Source organism: Pecten maximus, chromosome 2 (genome assembly GCF_902652985.1).
Source record: "Pecten maximus chromosome 2, xPecMax1.1, whole genome shotgun sequence".
Classification (NCBI taxonomy): Eukaryota; Metazoa; Mollusca; class Bivalvia; order Pectinida; family Pectinidae; genus Pecten; species Pecten maximus.
The window spans coordinates 44,704,540-44,728,562 of record NC_047016.1 but is presented as its reverse complement, the minus strand read 5'-3'; the positions used below and the strand labels follow the sequence as shown (position 1 = coordinate 44,728,562).

The following is a 24,023-nucleotide window of genomic DNA, read 5'->3' as shown; positions in this document are numbered from 1 at the left end:
AAGTGAAATCAACTTCTTTTTATTTTTATGTGCAAATTGAAAGATACAATCATAAAAAAATAAACTTGGAACAGTGGCCATCTAGTTCAGGCTAAATAAAAAAGGTTTCACTTGTCAAATCTTTTTGTTTTAATGACTATCTTAATTTTAGGCGATTTTCCAGACTGGCAAGCGAGTCTGTTACATGGTGCAGTGTCTGTCATCTTATTTTCATCATCTACCCCACGGTATTGGCCAAGTGAGTGTCAACCTTTCCTACGACTTATCAATAATTTATTTCACAAATGGATAATAGAAATCAAGATTACGATAAGTGAAAACATCTCTTCAGTCATAAGATCAAAATGTAGATTGAAAGGAAGAAATAAGAGATCCGAGAGGTTTTTGGTACCCTTGGAGTAAGTGACCTTTATTGGATCTCTGTAACATTGATATCTTCTTTGTCTGAATCAAATGAAAGCATGCTGACTACATATTAAATCGGAAAAATATCCATTAAGAACTCTATGAAATATATGGTTTACAAACTTCAACTGATACAAACTGAATCTAAATGAAATTCAAGAAATAACCATAAAAAACTTTCTGAGAAATAGTGATAACATTGTTTAAGGACGAATAGACGGACGGAGTGATAGTGATAACATTGTTTAAGGATGAACAGACGGACGGAGGGATAGTGATAATATTGTGTAAGGATGAACAGACGGACGGAGGGATAGTGATAATATTGTGTAAGGACGAATAGACGGACGGAGGGATATTGATAACATTGTATAGGGACGAATAGACCGACTGACGGATAGTGATTTGGACACAATATGATAAGCCCACCATCTCATGTTCAAAGAAACAACAAACAAGATAATTTGATCTGATTTTTATTTCATAGATAACATCACACAATACAATCTTACTTTCAACAGACATCTCACACGCATGCACACTTCACACAGACATCTCACACGCATTCACACTTCACACAGACATCTCACACGCATGCACACTTCACACAGACATCTCACACGCATGCACACTTCACACAGACATCTCACACGCATGCACACTTCACACAGACATCTCACACGCATGCACACTTCACACAGACATCTCACACGCATGCACACTTCACACAGACATCTCACACGCATGCACACTTCACACAGACATCTCACACGCATGCACACTTCACACAGACATCTCACACGCATGCACACTTCACAGACATCTCACACGCATGCACACTTCACACAGACATCTCACACGCATGCACACTTCACACAGACATCTCACACGCATGCACACTTCACACAGACATCTCGCACGCATGCACACTTCACACAGACATCTCACACGCATGCACACTTCACAGACATCTCACACGCATGCACACTTCACACAGACATCTCACACGCATGCACACTTCACACAGACATCTCACACAAACAAGTTATCAGCATTTTATGTTTATACTTACAAAATTCATATTTCTTTTATGAGATTATAAAAGAAAATGTCCAAAATACAGTTATCCCTAAAATACTTCAAGGTTCCCAAAACAAGCCTAGACAACAATACTTATAGCTTCAGTACTAAAAGCAATGCCACAGTTATTATCTTAAAATTATCATTATCTATATAAATTTATGTCTAGTGAATTCTGATCACATGAACTGGGCACAAATTCACCACCCACATTCCATATACATGTATATACAATGTACCTATATTATAGATACAATGACACATATATCTATAGACTTTAGATAAATATTCATCGAGTACAACTACAACAGCAAATGTTGACATCATTGAATTGTCAACGTACGTCATGGTATTGTTGATTTGACTGAATGCTGCCGTTTCTTAATGGCAGTTTTGAAAGGAGGAGGGGGGATTCACAATTTTGGTTGACCTTTGGCCATGGAAGCTTCCTGCCATATTACATCTAATTTGGTTCAGCAGTTTGCAGAATAGTCGAAAATGTGAATTGTTTACAACACATGACAGATGGACAATGCATGACGCCGGACAAAAGGCGATCGCAATGGGTGAACTGAGACTTCATGTCAGGTAACGATCTATCAAATCCTCACCACAATAATCTAACTCATCATTCACAATCATACAATATACTGTATTCTCATTTTCTACTTTGTGTTTTGAACTTTTTCAGCTTCCTCATCACCACCTGTACCAGTAGCATTGATCATCTCATTCATTTCCTTGGTGATTTTGTCAGTGTCTGGCAGGTCCGGTTTTACTCGAGTATTAACCTGTGGAGCTTGTGGTGGCATCCATTTAGGAGTGATTTTATTGTGCATTCGCCATTCTCCATACATATTTACGATATGTTTTTCAAACACAACATATTCTAACACATCCCTTGGTACCGTCTCACTGCCGTACATCAGTCGACCAAATCTATCGTAGATTGTTAAAAGCTGTTAAACAGGGAAAAAAAAACAGAAACAAAAAACGATAAGAAACAGAATTTGGCAATATCTGATCATTAACAAAACAAATTCTCTGAATGAAAATTCTGAAGACTCAAGTTTGAAGCAAAATCCCAAATACATGACCAAATATAAAACAAGGTATCATTGTGATCCGAACAAAGATATTGGTCTAAGGGAACTCAAGTTATTGAGTGGAAACACACTAAACAAGAGGCCCAGAGGGCCTGTATCGCTCACCTGGATTTCACCAGATATGAAACAAGAATGATGATTAAGTAAATTTGTCACTGGTATTGCTATGTCAATATATCATATGCATTTTATATGGGTACGTGAGGTTTTTATGCCAATAAATACATTAATTCATGAAATGAAATTGACTTTTGGCGCAACCTATTAGGGAATCTGCTACCACACAAATGTGAGTGATATCAATCGCTTAGTTTCAGAGAAAAAGTTGTTTATATCAATTCTGCCAAAATGACCCCTCTTAGCTCTGAGGGAGGTTGGTTCAACTATTTGAACAATTTTGAATCCCGACCCCAAGGGATGCTCACAGTCAAATATGAGCAATATCTTTTGCTTGGTTTCAGAGAAGTCGTTTATATAAATATAGCCCAATTGACCACATTTTGTTCCACCCCTCAGGCCCCTGGGGGGTCAGCCCCATCATTTGTACAATTTTGAATCCCCACCCAATAGTGATGCGACCAGGCAAAAATGAGCAATATCCATCGATCGGATTCAGAAAATAAGTCGTTTATATAAATATAGCCCAATTGACCACATTTGGCCCCGCCCCTCAGGCCCCTGGGGGTTCAGCCCCATCATTTGTATAATTTTAAATCCCCACCCCATAGTGATGCTACCAGGCAAATATGAGCGATATCCATTGCTTGGTTTTAGAGAAGAAGTTGTTAATATCAATATAGCTATATTGACCCATTTTGGCCCCGCCCCTCAGGCCCCTGGGGGTCAGCCCCATCATTTGTACAATTTTAAATCCCCACCCCATAGTGATGCTACCAGGCAAATATGAGCGATATCCATTGCTTGGTTTTAGAGAAGAAGTTGTTAATATCAATATAGCTTTATTGACCCATTTTGGCCCTGCCCCTTAGGCCCCTGGGGGGTCAGCCCCACCATTTGTACAATTTTGAATCCTCACCCCAAAGTGATGCTAACAGGCAAATATGAGCATTACCCATTGCTCGGTTTCAGAGAAGAAGTCGTTTATATTAATAGAGCCAAATTGACCCCTTTTGGCCCCACCCCTCAGACTCCTGGGGGGTCAGCCCCACCATTTGTACAATTTTGAATCCTCACCCCAAAGTGATGCTAACAGGCAAATATGAGCATTACCCATTGCTCGTTTTCAGAGAAGAAGTCGTTTATATTAATAGAGCCAAATTGACCCCTTTTGGCCCCCGCCCCTCAGACCCCTGGAGGGTCAGCCCCACCATTTGTACACTTTTTAGTTGCCACCCCATAGGGATGCTTCTGACCAAATTTGGTCAAATTCTGATCAGTAGTTATTAAGAAGAAGTCAATTGTTGACGGACGGACGACGGACGGACGGACGACGGATGCAAAGGTATGGCATAAGCTCACCTTGGTCCTTCGGACCAGGTGAGCTAAAAAACTAGAGGCCCAGAAGGCCTGCATTGCTCACCCAGATATTTTAGTAATTATGGCAAAATAAACTAACTTAAGTTATACCAGGTATTTCAAATATTTTCCTACTTTTGAACTGCCTCTGCCAACGATGGTTCAAACTACAGGTGGGCCATATCCTGTTATTCTCGAAAAAAGAAAAAAGATTTCTAAAAAAAAAAAAATTCTGCTATATTCCCCTATTGGGCCCCCTTTATCCCACTCCAACAGGGGCACATCCTCCACTTATAAAACATTAGATTTTTTAACCCAGTAATGCTCCAGACCAAATTTCACCAATATACATTCAGTTGTTCATGACAAGTAGTGATTTAAAGGATTAGCCTCAATTTCCCCTACTGAGCCTCACCTCTTCAGCCCAGGGGAGCCACAACCTCAGTTTATACAACATTAGATTTCCTTTGCCCAATAAGGCCAAATTTCATCAAATTCCATTCAGGTGTTCAGGACTAGTAGCGATTTAAATGATTTACCTCAATTTCCCCTATTGGGCCCCGACTCTTCCAGCCCAAGGAGACCCACAAACTCTTTTATATACATGTACTTTGCCAAATAATGCTCCAGACCAAATTTCATCAAAATCCATTCTGGATGTGGGTGTGATTGTAATGTTACTTGTCACCATAATGTTGGAAGATGATAATGATGATGAAAGTGATAAGGTTTAGGAGGAGTTGTCCGGACAGAATGCGTCTACAGACAGACGGACGGACGGACAACCTGATTCCAGTATACCACCTAACTTCGTTGCGGGGGTATAATGATGGTGATATATATAGTGAGGATGAAATGTGTAATGATGATGATGCTTTGTATATGCTAGATGATGTATGTTTGTGTATTTGATGTCTATGTTTTTTATAGAATATGAAAGTCTTTAAAAATGACAGATTATAAAACAAAACGCCCATGGGGCCTGTATCGCTCACCTGGTTGGATTTGACCAAACATCAAAATAATGTTCATGTTCAATTCATTAATATGTAGCTTTATTTGTAAATCTCGAGCAATGCTATGTATGTTATAGTGTGGGGATCCCAACTGCTTTAAAGAAATTACAAAGTCCAGACTCTCTAAGGGTCTGAAAGACCTCTACGATTGTTTTTACAACATGATTGTGTTTAAAGAAACCAAGTCCCTTAGGGTGGGGAAAGACCCTTGGTTTATTTTTACATCAGAATTGTGTTTATCCCTTAACGTCCAGCGATGCGATACATGGTTATGGGATGGAGGGTCACAGTAACCATTAATGCAAAATCTGTTCCCCTTTCCCCAATGATGCTTCTGACTAAATTAGGTTCAAATCCATTCATAACTTAATGACAAGCAGCACTTTAAAGGAATTACCTCTATTTCCCTTATTTGGCCCCACCCGTTTAGCCCCTAATGGATCATAGACACCATTTATGCAAAATCTGTTCCCCTTCCCGACGATGTTTATGACCAAATTGGTTTCAAATCCCTCAATAACTTTATGACTAGTAGCTATTTAAAGAAATTCCCTCTATTTCCCTTATTTGGCGGTGCCCCTCTGGCTACTTGGGCGTCAGAATCGTCATTAATGCAAAATCTGTTCCCCTTTCCCCAAGGATGTTTCTGACCAAATTTGAAAAAATCCACTAAGTATTTTATGACTTGTAGTGATTTAAAGCAAATGTTGATGGATTACAGATGGACGACGGATGGACAACAGATGACGGATGGCGCACCATGGCATAAGCTTACCAAAACACTGAAAAATGACAATGCTGCATTATGGGATAAGGTGACTGGTCCTGGTTCTGAGCCACTAAGTTAGAAACCAATCAAAGGAGCTATGGCCTCTTATACGAAAACCTGTGTATAGTGACCAGGTTACAATGGCAACAAAAATCATGACCAACAAAGTGGATCCATGTTTATTCCACCTCACAGCACTACTCAAAACTTCATTGCATTGTAAAACAAGCATTTCGAGATGAAGATCAAGATTATACAGTTCCTTACCTGTTTTGTGTGACAACGGACAGTCACTTGAGCATACAAATTATCGTCCGTCAACATCTTCTCTACTCGTACATGGACAACTCTAGGGGGCTCAATAGATTCAATAAACTTCCAGCGGAATGTCTTAAACTCCAAGCCAAACACCAATTTCTGTTAAATAAAAAGATGGACAACACTGCAATGAATTGTAATTTCATAAAAGTAAGACTTTATGAAGCCTTCTCTTTGATATACAAAAGTATCCATCTCAGATCTTTTTTGCATCCTTGGAATACATCATGGCAGTGTATTAAAGTGTACCCGGTGTCATGCAAAATATGTACCCCCCCTACCAAAAGTACCAGATACTTTATATTCCTACATAAAAATACCCCCCCCCCCCCCCCCTTACCAAAAATCTTTGATTTTAACTTTATCATATGCATATAAAAGACACCTAGCAATTCCCCCACCCCCCAATACTTTTTATTTTCCTGCATAAAATGTACTCCCTGGATACTTTTTATTCTCCTGCATAAAAAGTACCCCCCAAAGTAACCATGAAAGAAGAATGTCGCAAACCGCATTAAAATCAGTTGGCCAAGTGCTGAGATATCGCACATTGAAGTACACGATTTACACCTGTCAGTCGACCTCTAATCAGCGTATTGGTCAGTCATGCTGATTTGGAACTCTTCAGTCTATGACATCACAGATTTAACAGAGTAATTTGTAATGGTGGCCAGCAGTATAAACGACAGTGTGAACAGTAGCAACACAGACAAGTCTGAATACGATCTGGACATGAGATTTGTGGTTGATGACTTTGGTAAATATTGCCCGCAAGAAGATGGAATCCAACAATATCAGTTTGAGTATTTAAGGGGCATCTAAACAGCAAATCAAGTGAAAACTGATATTTTACAAGCCTATAAATTCCTACTATGGTGCAATTTAACAGAAGTAGCATTATGAATGTTTAGTATGTATTTTGGCAAATCGTGGGACTTGCTGTTGACATGTTATTTGTTAAGCTGTTTGTAAATTTCAACAAAACATACGAAAAATGCATGTTTCAGGGGGACATAATTAGCTAATTCGTATTGCATATATTACACAAACTTACCATGTCGATTTGCTCACTAGTGTCTAAAGCACAAAACAGGAGCATTGGTTTGACCAGATTTGTTTTTATTTTGACCTTGAAATGCAAATATTGCAGCCGTAAACGACATCACACAAATATGGCATCTCGGAGTGGTTCCTGCATGCCCTTCGCACAGGTGAGTTGAAAAGTGAAAAATATCACTTTTGTAGAATGAATAATTTTTGATGTTTCACTAGTAAAAATGTAATAAAATGTCCCATTTATTGACACAATTCTCTATAAATGATCACAAGTATGCTGAGTATTGTTGAAGCAAGACATGTCTTACACAGACCTCTATAAGTTATACATGTCTTACACAGACCTCTATAAGTTATACATGTCTTACACAGACCTCTATAAGTTATACATGTCTTACACAGACCTCTATAAGTTATACATGTCTTACACAGACCTCTATAAGTTATACATGTCTTACACAGACCTCTATAAGTTATACATGTCTCATACAGGTCTCCATAGTTGCAACAATGTTATTTCAAAAGGCCATAACTCTGTCATAAAGAACAATTATGAACAGAAATTAACTGTGTAACATGTTACCTTTTATGTCAAACAGACACACAGGGACAGACAGTCAACTTACAGGATAGGCAAGGTTTGTTACCAGCTGATGGAGTTCATTCTCGTTTGACTTCACACTGAAACATGAACAAGAGGCCCATGGGCCTTAAAGGTCATCTGACAAACACTTACAGCAAGGACACACCCCTCAATCAAGCATCATTATAATTAATTACCATAAATTATCTATACACAGCTAGTTATGTTTCAGATCAAATTTGGTTTTTATCCATTTGGGCTTAAAGGAGCAACAGCATCTTAATGCAAAATTTCAGTCAAGTTCCCAGTTTCAGGCCATGCCCATCTCTCCCTATGGGCCAGACCAGCCTCATTTATATAAATTAGGATTGCCCTTCCCTGATGATGTTTTATACTAAATATGGTTGTAATCAATTAAGGCATTAAGGAGGAGTAGCGTTTTAAAGTGATATTGAACCTAAGTCCTCCATTTGGGGGCCCTGCCATTCTTTCCCAAAGAGGTTGGACCGGACTTGTTTATATAAATTATGATTGCCCTCCCTTATCAAATCCCTCCTTTATGATATTTCAAACCAAATTTGGCTGTAATCCATTAAGGCATTAAAGTAGGAGTAGTGTTTTAATGCAAAATTTCAGCCAAGTTCCTCCTTTGGGGCCTCATTTCTTTGTCCCCAGGGGCCACACCAGCTTCTTCTATAAAAATTATGATTGCCATCCCCTTATGATGTTTCACACCAAATTTGGTTGTAATCCACTGAACGGTTTAGGAGTAGGGTTTTAGGGGTTAAGGAGAAGATGGGGTTTAAAGCAAAATTTTAGCAAAGTTTCCCTTTTTTGGCCCCGCCCCTCTGTCCATAGAGGCCACACCAGGCTCATTTATATAAAATATGATTGCCCTACCCCATTGATGTTTCACAACAAATTTAGATGTAATCCACCTAAGAGTTAAGGAGGAGTAGGGTTTTAAAGCAATAATTCAGCAAAGTTCCTTTTTGGGGCCCCGCCCCTCAGGCCCCAGGGGGTCACACTAGCCTAATTTATATAAAATATGACATTTCACACCAATGGTTGATTTTAGTCAAAGGCCTAGTTGAAGGAAATGTCCTCTCTTAGTGTGGCCTATCGTGAATTTCGCTAACGGCATGGGCCTAAGCCATTTGTGTAGGTTTTTTGATTTTGGGTTAAATTATATTTAACTCATGCCTACGGATGAGGCTGTGAAGTTGTTCCACATAAAAAGGATCCTTTTTGAACCACATACATGGATTATATTATCCCCCATAACATCAACTTTTACTGTAGGCATGATTAAGTATAATTTAAACCAAAATCTCGCCATTTTTAGGGGTACAAATATTCTCTGTTTTGTCCTGATGAAGCCCACTGTACAAGCGAAACCGTATCGACAATAAATAGATGAAATTGAGGTCTCCTTTGCATGTTGTGATTGAACCCGCCTATTCTGCATTGAAATAACATGATTAATTTTCATCATAAGTGGAAAGCTTCAGAGACCGGAAGTACAGAGTCGTTCATACATCCCTACCATCTTCTGTATGCTGTAAGACACCAATACATATATCAAGGTTTTCTGTAATCATAAATCTTTAAGTTACAAGTCTTAGGAGGAAAAATCGTTAAATATCAACATATCTAACAGGGAATACACCTCAGTCAATTTATCCCATATATTAGAAAGGCAGTCATCTTACAATGTTCATTATACTAGAGTATTTCTAACTACAGACTGAACCAATTGCAGCTTATAGACTGTTATAAATACTTACTCCTGTAAAAGTGTGTAGGTTTTTACGAGTTGTGCCTGAGCCATTTCTGCAAATGACTTGTCGTTATAAGCTGTGTCATATTGTTTCAGTTTTCTCCGGTCTTTTAAGTTCCTTCCTTTTAAGAGATTTCCCCTCAATAAATCTTTACCTCTCTGTCAAAAAAAACATACAGTTATTATTTACAACACATGTGTATGTTTTAATTCATGAATATACAAGTCATATACATTTGTATCTCTATTTGAGGGCCTGCATCACTCACCTGGATATATCAGACCAAATTTCATCAAAATCCATTTAGTAGTTCAGGACAAATAGCGATTTAAAGGAAAGGTTGACAGCGGGCAGACAACGGTCGCTGCATCATGGCATAGTTCACCAGCCCTTCAGGCCAGATGAGCTTAATAATCAAAGGGCCAAAGGCCTTGAAAACATCAGGGTCAGGAAATTGTGAATTGAAATTAAGCACACTTTCCATAGATATAGCAATTTCAATTTCAATAGCATCATATAGGTGCTGGTGTATCTTGACACCAAGTTTTTATATGAATCTTATCAAAAGATGTGATGTATGGCTGATCAAAGATTTGGAGATATGTCCTATAGATAATCGATTCTGAAACATAAGCAACATTTGACAAGCTGCCAGTACTAGTCCGAGATGTTTCTGTGTCCAAAAATCTCAATTGATGCCAATTAAAGAATTGGTCAATACTAAGATCTAGTTTACACAATTTGGATCAGAAGGCAAAGTATCGAAAGTATTATATATAGTCAGCTATGGGCAAAGTAACATTTAATGAGTCACTTTTGCCATAATTGAAAATGCCTAACATGTGGTTATTGACTCGCTTTATTTTCGCTTTTTTTTCCAATTGCAATGAGAGAGTGTGGGCCATTTTCCTTTATCAGGAACAAATGGTTGGACCGCTTACGCCGGAGTTGTTTGATTATGAAATAATAATAACGGCCTTCATGATTTCAGCCTTAATCAGGTGAGCTTTGATGAAGCGTTACCAAGCGACATTTGCATCCACAGCCTCTGATGATGTAGAAGCACAGTGATTAGATGACCAATCAAATGCCCGTCCCTGCACTCTCGTGAATTGTATAACTACAAGACCATAAGTAGTAATATTCAGTTCTTTTTCGCAACTTCCTGACATTTCAACAGTAATAATCAAGCTAATAGTAAATTGAGAAACAGAAGTAGATATTAAGGATACACCAATTACGACCAGCGAGCGATATTACACTTGTAACACGGGAACTATAAGCACAGGGAAGGTATACAATTGGGATAGCTGTGATTGACCGTGATTGATTGCACTCCGTCTGAATCTAGCACACTAAGGTGGATGGCTACAGAAGGAGGAGTAAGACATTTTATGCCTGAACATCTATAGTGCTGCTGGATTTAAGGCTGGGTGCCAATCCTGTATCTAAGCAATAGCTATTAACTGAGAACAAAATCTTTTTATAACTCTGTAACATGATCATAATTTGACAAAGGATATACTAGAACCTTATTACCTCCCTTTTCCACTAATTGTTAGTTCTTTTTATAATTACCTCCCCTTGACCATATATAAAAATCAATATAGTCTTAAAAAAAAATTCCATCTCCATAGATATTTCATCTCCATTGACTTAATATATATACATATTTCTTATACTTCTTCACTTTCAATTGTTTTAGTTTAATTCTACTATTGTTCTGTTTGTATTGGGGAAGACTTATATAGGCCAAGCCTGCTGTCTAACCCATTTGTATAAATGTTATACAATAAAAAATATGTTGAAATGAAATGATTGACCGGATAAATCTCTTTGATGACTAAAACGGCAGAGGACCTAAAAGGTTCCTTACATTATTAACACCAACAGGTCAGCACGATTTGATTTTAACACTGCACACTTCTCTCACTAAGAACGAAGGTAAAATTCAGAGATCCACGTTGTCCTTTACCTCTACTAAACATCTTTGATCTTTTACCCAATGACCTTGACATGTAGGCAGCTGATTCCTTGTTAAAATTGTGACCAACTTTACTTTATGATGTCTTAACAAAGTGAAAAGATACAAAATTGAACCTTTACCTTTGACCGTGTGACCTTGACATTTGGCAAGAGGACTCCTTGTTTCAATTCCAACCAACTTTGATTCATAATCTCATAACAAAATGCTAAACAGGGATAACATAACAAGAGCCCCATAGGGCCCCTTATATTTGTGTGAAGTTTCATTGAAATTTACCCAGCGGTTTACGGAATACCCAAGAGCCTATTCCTTGTGTTTATTTCTTGGTGCGCAGTGATGCTATATAATCATGATTATGGATTGGGGATCTTAACGATTTCAAAAATAAAAGTAGCAATTAAAAGGACTTACTTCTATTGAGCCCTGCCTCTCTTGCCCGGTGCGGACAGAGTCACCATTTATGCAAAATCTGTTCCCCTTCCCTCAAGGATGTTCAAGACCTTTGGTTCAAATCAATTCATTACTTTTTGACTAGTAGCGATTTAAAGGACTTATCTCTATATCCCCTATTGAAACTTACCCTTCCGGCCCCTGAGGGTTAGAGTTCCTGTTTATACAAACCGAAGGATGTTCCTGAGCAAATTTTATTCAAATCTGTTTATAATTTTTTGACTAGAAGCGATTTAAAGGACTTATCTCTATTTCCCCTATTGGTCGCCGCCCCTCTGGCTCCTTGGGGGTCAGAGTTACAATTTATACAAACACTGTTTCCTTCCCCAAAGGATGCTCCTTATCAAATTTTGTTCAAATCCATTCATGATTTTATGACTAGCAGCGATTTGAAGGACTTATAGACCTTTGGTCCAGATAAGCTAGAAATGTGACCCTGACCTCTGCCTGTGAAGAAAAATCCTCCCAGTACGTAATTCTCAAGAAATAGCAGTAACAAGGATTGTTTACAAACAGACAGTTTGGTTTGTTTGGTTTGTTGGGTTTGTTTTGTTTAACGTCCTATTAACAGCAGGGTCATTTAAGGACGTGCCAGGTTTTGGAGGTGGAGGAAAGCCGGAGCACCTAGAGAAAAACCACAAACAGACAGAAAAGGGGCCATAAATGCAAGGCGATTTGAACAGTCCACCATCATCTTGGACTAAAAAGAATGCATAAACTGCAGTACATCCTAAAAACAGGTACTTACTTCTACAGACAAAAGGGAGGACTTTCCATCACCCTCTGGAGGAACAAATTCATCAAATGTGGCGCCTGCAAAGTAATGACTCTGTATTAAATATTTCACTGTAAATGTGTATCAGACAAGAGGCCAAGAAGGCCAGCATCGCTCACCTTTTTCAGTAATAACGACAAAATACTCCAAATTTAAGTTATATTTCAAATATCTTCCTACTTTTGAACTGCATTTCCTAACAATGGTTCAAGCTTAAATTGGACAAAATCCTGTCATTCTTGAAAAAAGATTTTTGTTTTATGCTAAATTTCGCTTTAGATTATGGGGCCCCTAGAGTGCAACATCCTTCATTTTTTTTCACAGCAAAGTTCCCCTTTTGGGGCCCTGCCCCTCAGGCCCCATGGGTCAAACTTGCCTAATTTATATAAAATAATGTTTCATAGCAATTTTGTAGAGTAGGGTTTTAAGGAAATTTTTTACCAAAGTTCCTATTTAAGGGCCCCAGGGGTCACCCCAGCCTCATTTATATAAATATGACCGCCCTCCCCAAATGGTGTTTCACACCAAATTTGTTTGTATTCCACCCAATGGTTAAGATGGAGTAGGATTTTAAAGCAAAATTCCTTTTTCCCCCTATTTGAGCATCCCCCTCTGTCCCTAGGGGTTGGACCAGCCTCATTTATATCAAATATGATTGCCTTCCCCCAATGATATTTCACAGCAATGGATGTAATCCACCCAAGGGTTCAGGAGGAGTAGGGTTTTAAAGCAATAATTCACCAAAATTCCCAATTTGGGGCCCGCCACTGGGGCACTAGGGGTCAGACCAACCTCATTTATATAAAATATGATTGTCCTCCCCCAATGATGTTTCACACCAAATTTGGTAGTAATCCGCTTTGAGGTTAAGGAGGAGTAGCCTTTGGGTCAGATGACCTAAAAACCCCAAAAAACTTGATTACTTTCATCAAATCTTGGCAAATCTTTCTATTGCTTTCAATCACCAAGATTGTATATTTTGATCAGATGTTATTACATATGTATTAGATGTTTCTCAATTATATGATATATGCCTTATTTGATTCAATAAAAGCATTTTGTTAAAATGTCCATTTAAGAGATTTCTTAAGAAAATGCATTATTCCTTTGGAAGCAGAAGAATACATGTAATTGTCTTTTACACCTTTCCATCACCGAGGTATCCAATACACCATGATATGACAATCACAAATGACAATCACAACATTCTTGCTCTAGGTTATACAACACTGTAAAGAATTGCTGTTATGATAAGTAACATTTTCCGAGCTTACTTGTACTTGATAGGTCTATTTGATCACTGAAGATCTTCCTAGGTAACAATCCATACTGCTTCATGTGCATTCTCACTTTATCCGGGGTATCCATTTCTGGGTCTTTCATGTTCAGCAACTGATGCTAAAATAAATACAGGTAGTAATGTTAACAGAAAAAAACCAAGAGGCCCAGGGGACCTGTATCGCTCACCGGATTTATTTGAGCAAACATCAAAAAAATGTCGATGTTCCATTTGCTAATAGCTTTATTTGTTGATGTATGATTATGTGTGGGAATCCCAACCATCACAAAGTGTTTCAAAGATATAACCCAGAGTCAAGATTCAACATGATTGTATTTAAGGAAACTATATGTCCCTTAGGGTGGGGAAAGAACCCTGGGCCAATTTTTACATCAGGATTGTGTTCGTCTCTTGATGCCCAGCAAGGCTATATGTGATTACGGGGTGGGGATCTGAATGGTTTCAAAGATTAAACAAAAGAAACTAGAACTGTCACCAGGATGGCTGACTAATACTCCTGCAATCCGCATGAGTCAATGGACAACTGGAACTGTTATTTAGAGGCTATAACTAAGATAACCTGTGCATGCCCCTATTTCTGAAATTCAGAATGGCTGGAATATGTGTTGTTCATAATAAAGAGAATTTAGTCATAAGTTTTGTTGAATCAGTCCACAGGTTTTGGAAGAGTTGTCTGGACGATAAAAAACTTGTTTATAGCGACCAGTTACCATGGCAACAAAAAATTCTGGTTATTCCTGAATGTGGGACAGCTGTAGTATGATTGTAGTACGACTACTGTATAGTACTCAATAGTGATAGCTATTGTCTTAACTCTTAAGTTTTCTTTGAGATTCTATTTTGTATCAGTACACTTGTAACAGTCTATTTTGTATCAGTATACTTGTAACAGTCTATTTTGTATCAGTACACTTGTAACGGTCTATTTTGTATCAGTACACTTGTAACGGTCTATTTTGTATCAGTACACTTGTAACAGTCTATTTTGTATCAGTACACTTGTAACAGTCTATTTTGTATCAGTACACTTGTAACGGTCTATTTTGTATCAGTACACTTGTAACAGTCTATTTTGTATCAGTACACTTGTAACGGTCTATTTTGTATCAGTACACTTGTAACGGTCTATTTTGTATCAGTACACTTGTAACGGTCTATTTTGTATCAGTACACTTGTAACAGTCTATTCTCATTGTTACATGATCGTATGGTTATACATGTAATCGATTGTTATAAGACAAGGTTATGAAGATATGTACTTACATGGTAGAGACTGCTTTCGGCAGTCACTTTTTATGAATGGTTGTATATATATTTGCATATTCCTGCTGGTTTACGCATACTTTTATTATGTTTTTCTGTATATCATGTCACTTGCCATCATTGGGCTACTCTGTATGATGAATTTTATTATAAAGTTCTTAATTGACTGCCTTTAAAAAATTGATATTTGCAGAATTTTTAAAATTCAAAATTTGCTGAATTTCTATCCCCCAATTCATTTTTGAGGGTTAATGAAAAGCTATCACATTCTTTTTTATTTTTTAGATTTTATTGGATACACCTGCCGGGCTCTCCCCAGGTGCTACATCGGACCTCCTGGGCTAACCTATAGTGCTGGTACTATAAACCCCAGGCAAAATGTTAGTTTTTACAGAGTAGCCCCTAAGAATACCAAAAGTATAGTTAGTTAGTTTCGGTTCAACAATAAATCTAATTAATCTTACTACTGGACTTTGTTGTTTTGTATAAAATATGGTATATAGTTTAACTGGTATGATTTAATGCGCTAGCCCATACCGAAACATCTGTATTGTGCCATACCAACACTTGTGTTGGAAATTTTAAGTGGATTAACGCCATCAGGGTCAAAATTCAAACTGCTTATTTTCTTATTCTTATTTGCTATTCTTCATTTCCAGTGCTTATGTTTCAGTTCAATTTCTGATTTCTTATTCTTGCTTACTATTCCCAATTCCTGATGCTTATATTTCATTCTAATTTATAGTTATTCTAATGTGATTTTGTTGTTAGCGATACAGCTTCATTGTATTTATCTACTTTGCATTTCAGTTTGAATTTTGACCCTGTCAGCATTCCATAGAACTGGTCTTACCATTTCTATCAAAGTAGTCTTTTTCCTTCTGTACTTCCTTCCCCTTGGATCATAATGTTTGTTGCTTGCAAACCGGACAGGCTGCTGGAGTCCTCCATAACCACTCACACCTGTCAAAATCTTCTGATAACTCTGAAAAAATATAAAGAGAATGTAAGCCATCACCCAACAATAATTATTCTACAAGAGGGAATTAATGGTGCCAACCATTGAATTATCTTGATCAGATCTATGTGAGACGGATTTCTTTCTTCCTTTCTGCTCTTTGTTTTTTTCTTCTTCTCCTTGTTTCATAGTTGCCATGAAAATTCAATGATTAGACAATAGGCTTGTCCATAGGGTGTGAGTAGGTTATTTATAGTTATTTACGGTGTTTGCAGGATATAAAATAGACAGTTATTTCAATTTAATTCAACATAAATCTATTGAATTTGAAATGATGGAATGCTGAGTAAACATTTGATCAAATAGAAAATAATCGAAGCAACATGTACTATTTAGTCTCATCAGGACAAACAATAAGAATTTCGGCCAATATACGAATAGATGTAATACATAGTTTATGTTACAAGTAACAAGGTGTTTACATGTTTAGATTTTTTTTTTGAAAAGTGCGGGAGAGGTGGTTATAATCTACAGTCTATACTGGTGTATTTGGATTATAACCTGTTATTGGCCTAGTTTGTAGCATATTTTGCATACGCGTTTTTAACACCCCCCCATCCCCCCCCCCCCCCCTCCAAAAAATAAAAATAGCCTAAAATCTGAAAATGTGGTAGTTTATACATTACTGTGATAGGTCCAAACATACCCTACATATGGTTAACGTTATACATGTTCATAGACTGTAATTTTCAAGTCCTTGTGTTTCCTTCTTGATTAACGGTGAGTGAGTCAGGTGACTATAGCTGCGCTCGCTTTGCTTTCATTCATATTATTAAGAGTGCAGCTTTTCGTGCCCAAAGAGCCTAAAACTCTCTTTAAGACAACACGTGTATCAGCTATATTTCAATCAATCCTACTCCCCTTCAATTTTGAAATAATGTTCCCTACACGGCGAGATCGGACTGATTTCTCTCTCGTCAAAACAAATAAGGAAAAGTCAGTTCAAAATTCTTTAAATATCCACCCAACACATGTCTAAGGCCCGATTCCTTTAAAAGTTACCTTTTCTATCATTGTTTTGACTGACGAGGTAAATGTATTTGGTGAACTTGATTGGCTTGAGATATTTCGACTCGTTCGTTACCTCTATCGGAACCCGCCTGGTTTCGGTGGAGATCAAAATGGAGCGATAGTAGAATAAGAGGTTGTTTTGCTGCATACGTGCATTATATTAAACAGTTTTTAATTGTATTATCTTTAGATAACAGCATGGTAGGCACAACTTTCCAGGTAACAACCGAAAATCATGAAATATTATTGAGTTGAACACCCCATTCAGAATGGTGCTGTATTGCCATCAAGCGTGACGTCATAAGAATTCACCGTCAAAGATTATGTCACTGATTCCCGCGCTTTCTCAGGGCATATATTTTAAGAGTTTTTCGTTGTCCAGATTTCTGTGAAATATGTGATATTTTACGGGAAACGAATAACTTCTGTATTTTCAAAGTGGGTATAGATTGTATCAACTGCAGTACTAGTAGTTGCTGCATTTTTTTATCATAAAATTTCATCAAAACTTGTATTATATTAATAAAATTTCATGATTTGTCTAATATGCACTCACTTCAGATTAAAAACCTGGATGTTTATAATATATCTCAAATAATAGTCTAATCAATTGATTTTGCTTCTTGTTACTTCAACCACAGACTTAGATATACATACTAATATATGTCCATGCTTTAACCTAAAAACAAAACCAAAACCCAACAGATGCATAAAATAAAAGATGTACAAGTTTTAATTGCAACTAGTTTATATAGTGATACGATTGCCTTCTAGCTTCCTTTAGCTCAGTCTGTAAAGCAGCTGACCATTTAAGCCAGGGGTCGTGGGCTCGATCCCGGTGGAGGCATACTACTTGCTTTTCTGTGCAAGCTATAGGGAAATGAGAGGATTCATTGGGGATAAAACTTGGGTTAATGTGTGTTCGGGGCAAACTTGTTTGAAAAGTGAGGGATAGTGAGACAGGTTTTAATTGTAAATAGTGTACATAGTGATTTCAAGTGGGGAAATTTCCCTTAAGCTTATTCGGTAGAGCGACGGACCAGTAAGCAGAGGGTCGCGGGTTCAATCCCTCGTGGAGTCAATATATTCGCTTTCCTGTTATATATATCATGATAATCTTGTTGTATTGTCTGCCCTTTTACGTTTTTAGTAACATATGAAATATGGCAGTAGAATACTGATGCCATTATTCAGTGCACATGTCATCACGGATATAATATGTACGATCATTTGGAATCCGACAATGCGAAGTAATTAAGACAATGAAAGTCACATCTGGACAAACAATAAGAATTTCAACTGATATATGTATAGATGTAATACATAGTTTATGTTACAATGTGTTTACATGTTTATATTTAGAGTTTTTTAAATGGGGAGGGTATAATCACCTATTATATTTTGGCCTAGTTTGTAGCATATTTTGTGTGTCATTCTTTTAGGTTAACACAACCCCCCCCCCCCCCCCCTCCCCCCCCAAAAAAGAAAGAAATAAGTCTAAAATTATGAAAATGTGGTAGTATAAAGCTTATACACACTGCGATATGTGCAAATATTCATGTAGGCTACAGTACTGTACATGTTCATAAACTTTAATTAGCAATGACAGGCATACGTAAGTTATGGCACTTTCCCATTCTGCCCCATGTTAAATAGGTCAATATTGAATTCCATGTTTACCAGCTATAATTGTCTGTTCTTTCTATTTTCACTACACAGTAATCACAATGAAGTATGTTCTACTTGTCTTTCATATGATTATAACGTTTATCGATGTTTTCTTCAGTAAAAACGTCTTTATTCATATATAGCCTCCCACAGTGTAAATATGGCATCATGTGATAGCAAAAGAGGCCTAAAATATATATAAAGACAGGTGTTTATCGGAATCAATTGAGTGTTTTGACTTATAGGAATGCAAAGCAATATCTAACCATGTGGTAAACCAGAATAGAAAATAGTTTGGCTACTGAAACTGGAGCGGAGAGACGAGGTACCGATAAAATCGTTAATATTTCCTTACTTACCCTTTGTGACACCCCCTTGACAGTGATATTATGAAACCTGGGGCACTTTTCTTTTAGAAAACATAACTTTCAAAACTTTAGAATGAAGCGCAACCGTGCGCAGGGTCAAAGAAGATGAGTATTCCACACTGAAATGTAATTCGCCATGATTTTCGAAGATGGGATAACTCTAATCTAGTAGTCGATGTTTACTACTTATGGAATATAAAAACGTACGGTAGGCCTATTAATCTAGCGTTGTTACACGAAAAAGTGGTCAATTTGAGTGGTGATCACTAGTTTTTATGGATGGTTATAATATAACAGTATGTTCTTTAATTTAAATGCAGATTTAGATTGCACTTGACTCATTTTTTTCACAAAGAAATCAATTCAATAATCAAATATATTGCCATTTTCATACAGAAAAACGAGAAATTTCTTAATTTGGGAACACCAGACTAACAGTGTAGGCAAATTTGACAAATTTCAACGGCGTCATTCGATCATGAAATTTTTTGTCCGCGAAACTTCGTACTTCATGAACATTTTATTTACCCTACTGTATAAAGTGAGTGTTTTCAAATTAAGAGACAACTGAACTTTTTACTATTATATTGACTTGAACTATAACAATAAACACATCTTCCTGAAGATAGTTGCCTTATTTTTTGAAGAAATAGGAAAGTATCCTTTGATGGCAGAATCCAGTTGTTTTTCTTGTGCCATAACTCTGTCAATTTTGAAGGTAGAGTCTTCATTTTTGCACCATTTTAACTCTATTTGTAAAGACCTTTCCAACAATGTATAACATGAAGTGTTTCCTATAATTAAAAAAATAGCCTGTTATTTAAGAAATAATTAACGATGATTCGTGTATTATTGCAGGATATACAACGAGGACGAGGATATTTTGCAATTAAATTAATAACGAAGGCCGCAGGCCTGAGTTATTAATTGAAATTGCAAAATATCCGAGGTCCGAGTTGTATATCCTGCAACAATACACGAGTCAAAGTTGATTATTTCTATTCTACCATGTACTGTTTAGTTCTGAGATTGACCTCTTTCTAATAGAAAAACAGCAAAGAAACCCCAGGAAAACCTTGTAATTTATTTCTTGAGTATTGCATTATTTGTTGATGAAATATACAGGCAATACAGTACTACGATCAAGAGCATCTATCATATGGCATTGATTTTGAAAATTTAAAAAAAAAAGGATAAAAAAAAAGAAAAAAAAGTGGGGGCCTCCGTAGGATTCGAACTCGCGTCGTGATAAAAATATATTGAAAGACTAACCCATTAGCCCGCTCGGCTATAGTAACCTTTTCTGAAACGGGTGAATATTAGATATTTAAAATTGTAACAGCCGTGACTCACGAGCGTGTATTATTGGCACGAGCGTGGGTTATTGGAAAATAATACATGGTTTTTAACCAATCAAAACTGGCGTTACATAGCAAACATGGTAGAATGCTATTTAATGATTATGATTAACGGTGCGTGATTACTGTCATAGCATGCGCTCTTCTAAGGCTTTGCCTTCATTCATATTAGCTGCCCTCTTCCACGGCTTTGCCTTCATTCATAAGAGCGCAGCTCATCGCGCCCGAAGGGCGCGAGAGCGAAGCTCTCTTTAAGACAACATGTGTATAAGCTATATTTCCAATCAAATCTATACCCCTTCAACATTGAAATCGTGTCCCGCGGGAAAAGTCGCGCGCCTCCAGTAGAGGCAGCCATGTTTGAAATCTCATTCCCTACACGACGAGATCTGACTGGTTTTTCTCTCTCGTCGAAACAAATAACTGAAAGTTAGTTCAAATTACTTAATCAATTCTCGAAATATCCACACAACCCATGTCAAAGGCCTGATTCATTTAAAAGTTACCATTTCTATTTTTCTTTTGACTGACGAGGTAAATGTATTTTGCTTGGCTTGAGATATTTTGAACCCTCCCAGTTTCGGTGCTGATCAAATTGGATGCGAGAGTGGACTAAGAGGTTATTTTGCTGCATATGTGCGTTACATAGAACAGTTTTTAATTGTATTATCATTAGATAACAGCATTGTAAGCACAACTTTCCAGGTTACAACCGAAAACCCTGAAATATTACCGAGTTGAACATCCCATTCGGAATGGTGCTGTTGTCGTCAAGCGTGACGTCATGAGAATTCAACGTCAAAGATTCCCACCCTTTTTAAGCCCATATATTTCAAGAGTTTTTCGTCTTCCAGATGTCTTTGAAATATGTGATAATTTAAGGGAAACAATGCAATATCTTCTGTATTTTCTAAGTGGGAATAGATTGCATTAACTGCAGTAGTTGTTGCATTTTTTATTTAAGAAATAATTAACGATGATTCGTGTATTGTTGCAGGATATACAACAAGGACGAGGATATTTTGCAATTAAATGAATAACGAAGGCCGCAGGCCTGAGTTATTAATTAAAATTGCAAAATATCCGAGTCCGAGTTGTATATCCTGCAACAATACACGAGTCAAAGTTGAATATTTCTATTCTACCATGTACTGTTTAGTTCTGAGATCGACCTCTTTCTAATAGAAAAACAGCAAAGAAACCCCAGGAAAACCTTGTAATTTATTTCTTGAGTATTGCATTATTTGTTGATGAAATATACAGGCAATACAGAACTACCATCAAGAGCATCTATCATATGGCATTGATTTTGAAAATTAAAAAAAAAAAAGATAAAAAAAAAGAAAAGAAAAAAGAAAAAAAGGGGGGGCCTCCGTAGGATTCGAACTCGCATCGTGATAAAAATTTATTGATAGACTATTAGATATTTAAAATTGTAACAGCCGTGACTCACGACCGTGTATTATTGGCACAAGCGTGTATTATTGGCACGAGCGTGGGTTATTGGAAAATAATACATGGTTTTAAACCAATCAAAACTGGCGTTACATAGCAAACATGGTAGAATATATTTTTTATCATAATCAAAAAAATCTTACTGTGCCGACCTCTTTACACCCTGGCCTTAAATTACTAGATATTGTGATTAACAAGGCATAATGAAAAATATATAGCACAAGTTATCATTGTACAGCGTGTATCAAAACATGTGAATGAGGAGATTTCATTCTGTTTGTATTAGTCTATCCAGAGACGTGTATCTTTCCAAAATCTATATGATGTTCTATTACAAACTTCCACGTTATAATTCTCATTGTCTAAGCATACAGTGAGGACGTTACATATACCAAAATTTCCAGGAGAAAACAGACTTTGTAATTTGTTTCTATGTGTGGAAAACGAAACCTGTTTTTCACAACATGTTCAATACGCACTCACTTCAATTTAAAAACCTCGATGTTTATAATATATTTCAAATAATAGTCTAAGTGGGTGATTTAGATATACATAGATCTACTAATATATGTCCGTGCTTCAAAAACAAAACAAAAACAGAACCAAAACCCAAAACATGCATAAAACAAAAGATAATATACGTCGCAAGTTTAATCGCAAATAGTTTATATAGTGATACAGTTGCCTTCTAGCCCTTTTGCTCGTCTGTAAAGCAGCTGACTAGTAAACCGGGGCTCACGTGTTCGATCCCGGTGGAGACTACTTGCTTTTCTGTTATATTTGGTGCCGTTGACCACTCCGAGAGCAAGTTTTAGAAAATGAGAGGCTTCGTTGGGGATAAAACCTGGGTTAATGTGTGTTCGAGACCAACACGTTTGATAAGTGAGAATAGTGGGGCAGATTTTAATTGTAAATAGAGTACATAGTGATACGGCCGTCTTGCTTCTAGTGTCGGTGATGGGTTTTTTTCCCTTTAGCTTAGTCGGTAGAGCGGCAGGCCAGTAAGTAAGGGTCGTGGGTTCGATCCCCTGTGGAGGCGCACTATATTCGCTTTCCTGTTATATATATCATGACAATCTTGTATCGTCGGCACTTTTACGTTGTTAGTAGCATATGTAATGTGGCAGTAGAATAATGATGTCATTATGCAGTGCACATGTCATCATGGATATGATATGTGCGATCATCTGGAATCCGACAATGCAAAGTGAAGACAATGCTAGTCACATCTGGACAAACAATAAGAATTTCAGCCGATATACGTATAGATGTACTGCACTGTTAATTTTACAAGGTGTTTACATGTTGCTGTTTTTTTTTTTTTTTTTTTTTGAATGGGGGATTTATTAGGACCTATTATTGGTATACTTTGTAGCATATTTTGCAGACGCAATGTGGCATAATTAAAAAAAAATAATGACAAAAACAAATAATCTAAAAATCTTAAAATGTAGTACAAGTTCTTAGACTGTTATTCGCAGGTCCCTGTGTTTCCTTTTGATTAAAGGCGAGTCAGGTGATTGTAGCTGCGCTCTTCTAAGGCTTTGCCTTCATTCATATTATTACACTACATTTAGTTGTTTCAGTTATCTGGATGCTTACCTGAAATTTGACAGTGTGACGCACAAGGTTGACCAAGGAGGCTGACATTTTTAATAATGTTCTTTGATGTAAAATGCAGAAATGTTCCGAATGACTAAAACCATCATTGTTCTTTAAATGCTTAACAGCTTACCAGCCTAGATCATAAGGTTACAAGCATTATATAGACAATTTTGTA

The 24,023-nt window shown here is 37.1% G+C and overlaps 1 protein-coding gene across 1 annotated transcript; it reads right to left on the bottom strand.

The window, feature by feature from the left end:
- Positions 1-868: 868 nt before the first annotated feature.
- LOC117322217 (39S ribosomal protein L45, mitochondrial-like) lies at positions 869-23,972 on the bottom strand. The gene is made up of 8 exons (XM_033876992.1): positions 23,846-23,972; positions 16,219-16,350; positions 14,077-14,200; positions 12,776-12,840; positions 9,597-9,748; positions 7,853-7,907; positions 6,120-6,269; positions 869-2,444 (listed from the first exon to the last, which is right to left on the bottom strand). Exons 1-8 carry the CDS (start codon positions 23,891-23,893, stop codon positions 2,151-2,153), a joined length of 1,020 nt encoding a protein of 339 aa, XP_033732883.1. The 5' UTR covers positions 23,894-23,972; the 3' UTR covers positions 869-2,150.
- Between the last annotated feature and the right edge of the window lie 51 nt (positions 23,973-24,023).

Bases quoted from the DNA above. Each gene is read 5' to 3' on its own strand.
- LOC117322217 (XM_033876992.1), bottom strand. From the start codon at position 23,893: ATGTCAGCCTCCTTGGTCAACCTTGTGCGTCACACTGTCAAATTTCAG. The intron at 14,201-16,218 runs GTAAGACCAGTT...TATTTATTTTAG, and splicing joins AGACTACTTTGATAGAAATG to CATCAGTTGCTGAACATGAA. The intron at 2,445-6,119 runs GTAAGGAACTGT...CCTGTTTAACAG, and splicing joins TCCGTTGTCACACAAAACAG to CTTTTAACAATCTACGATAG.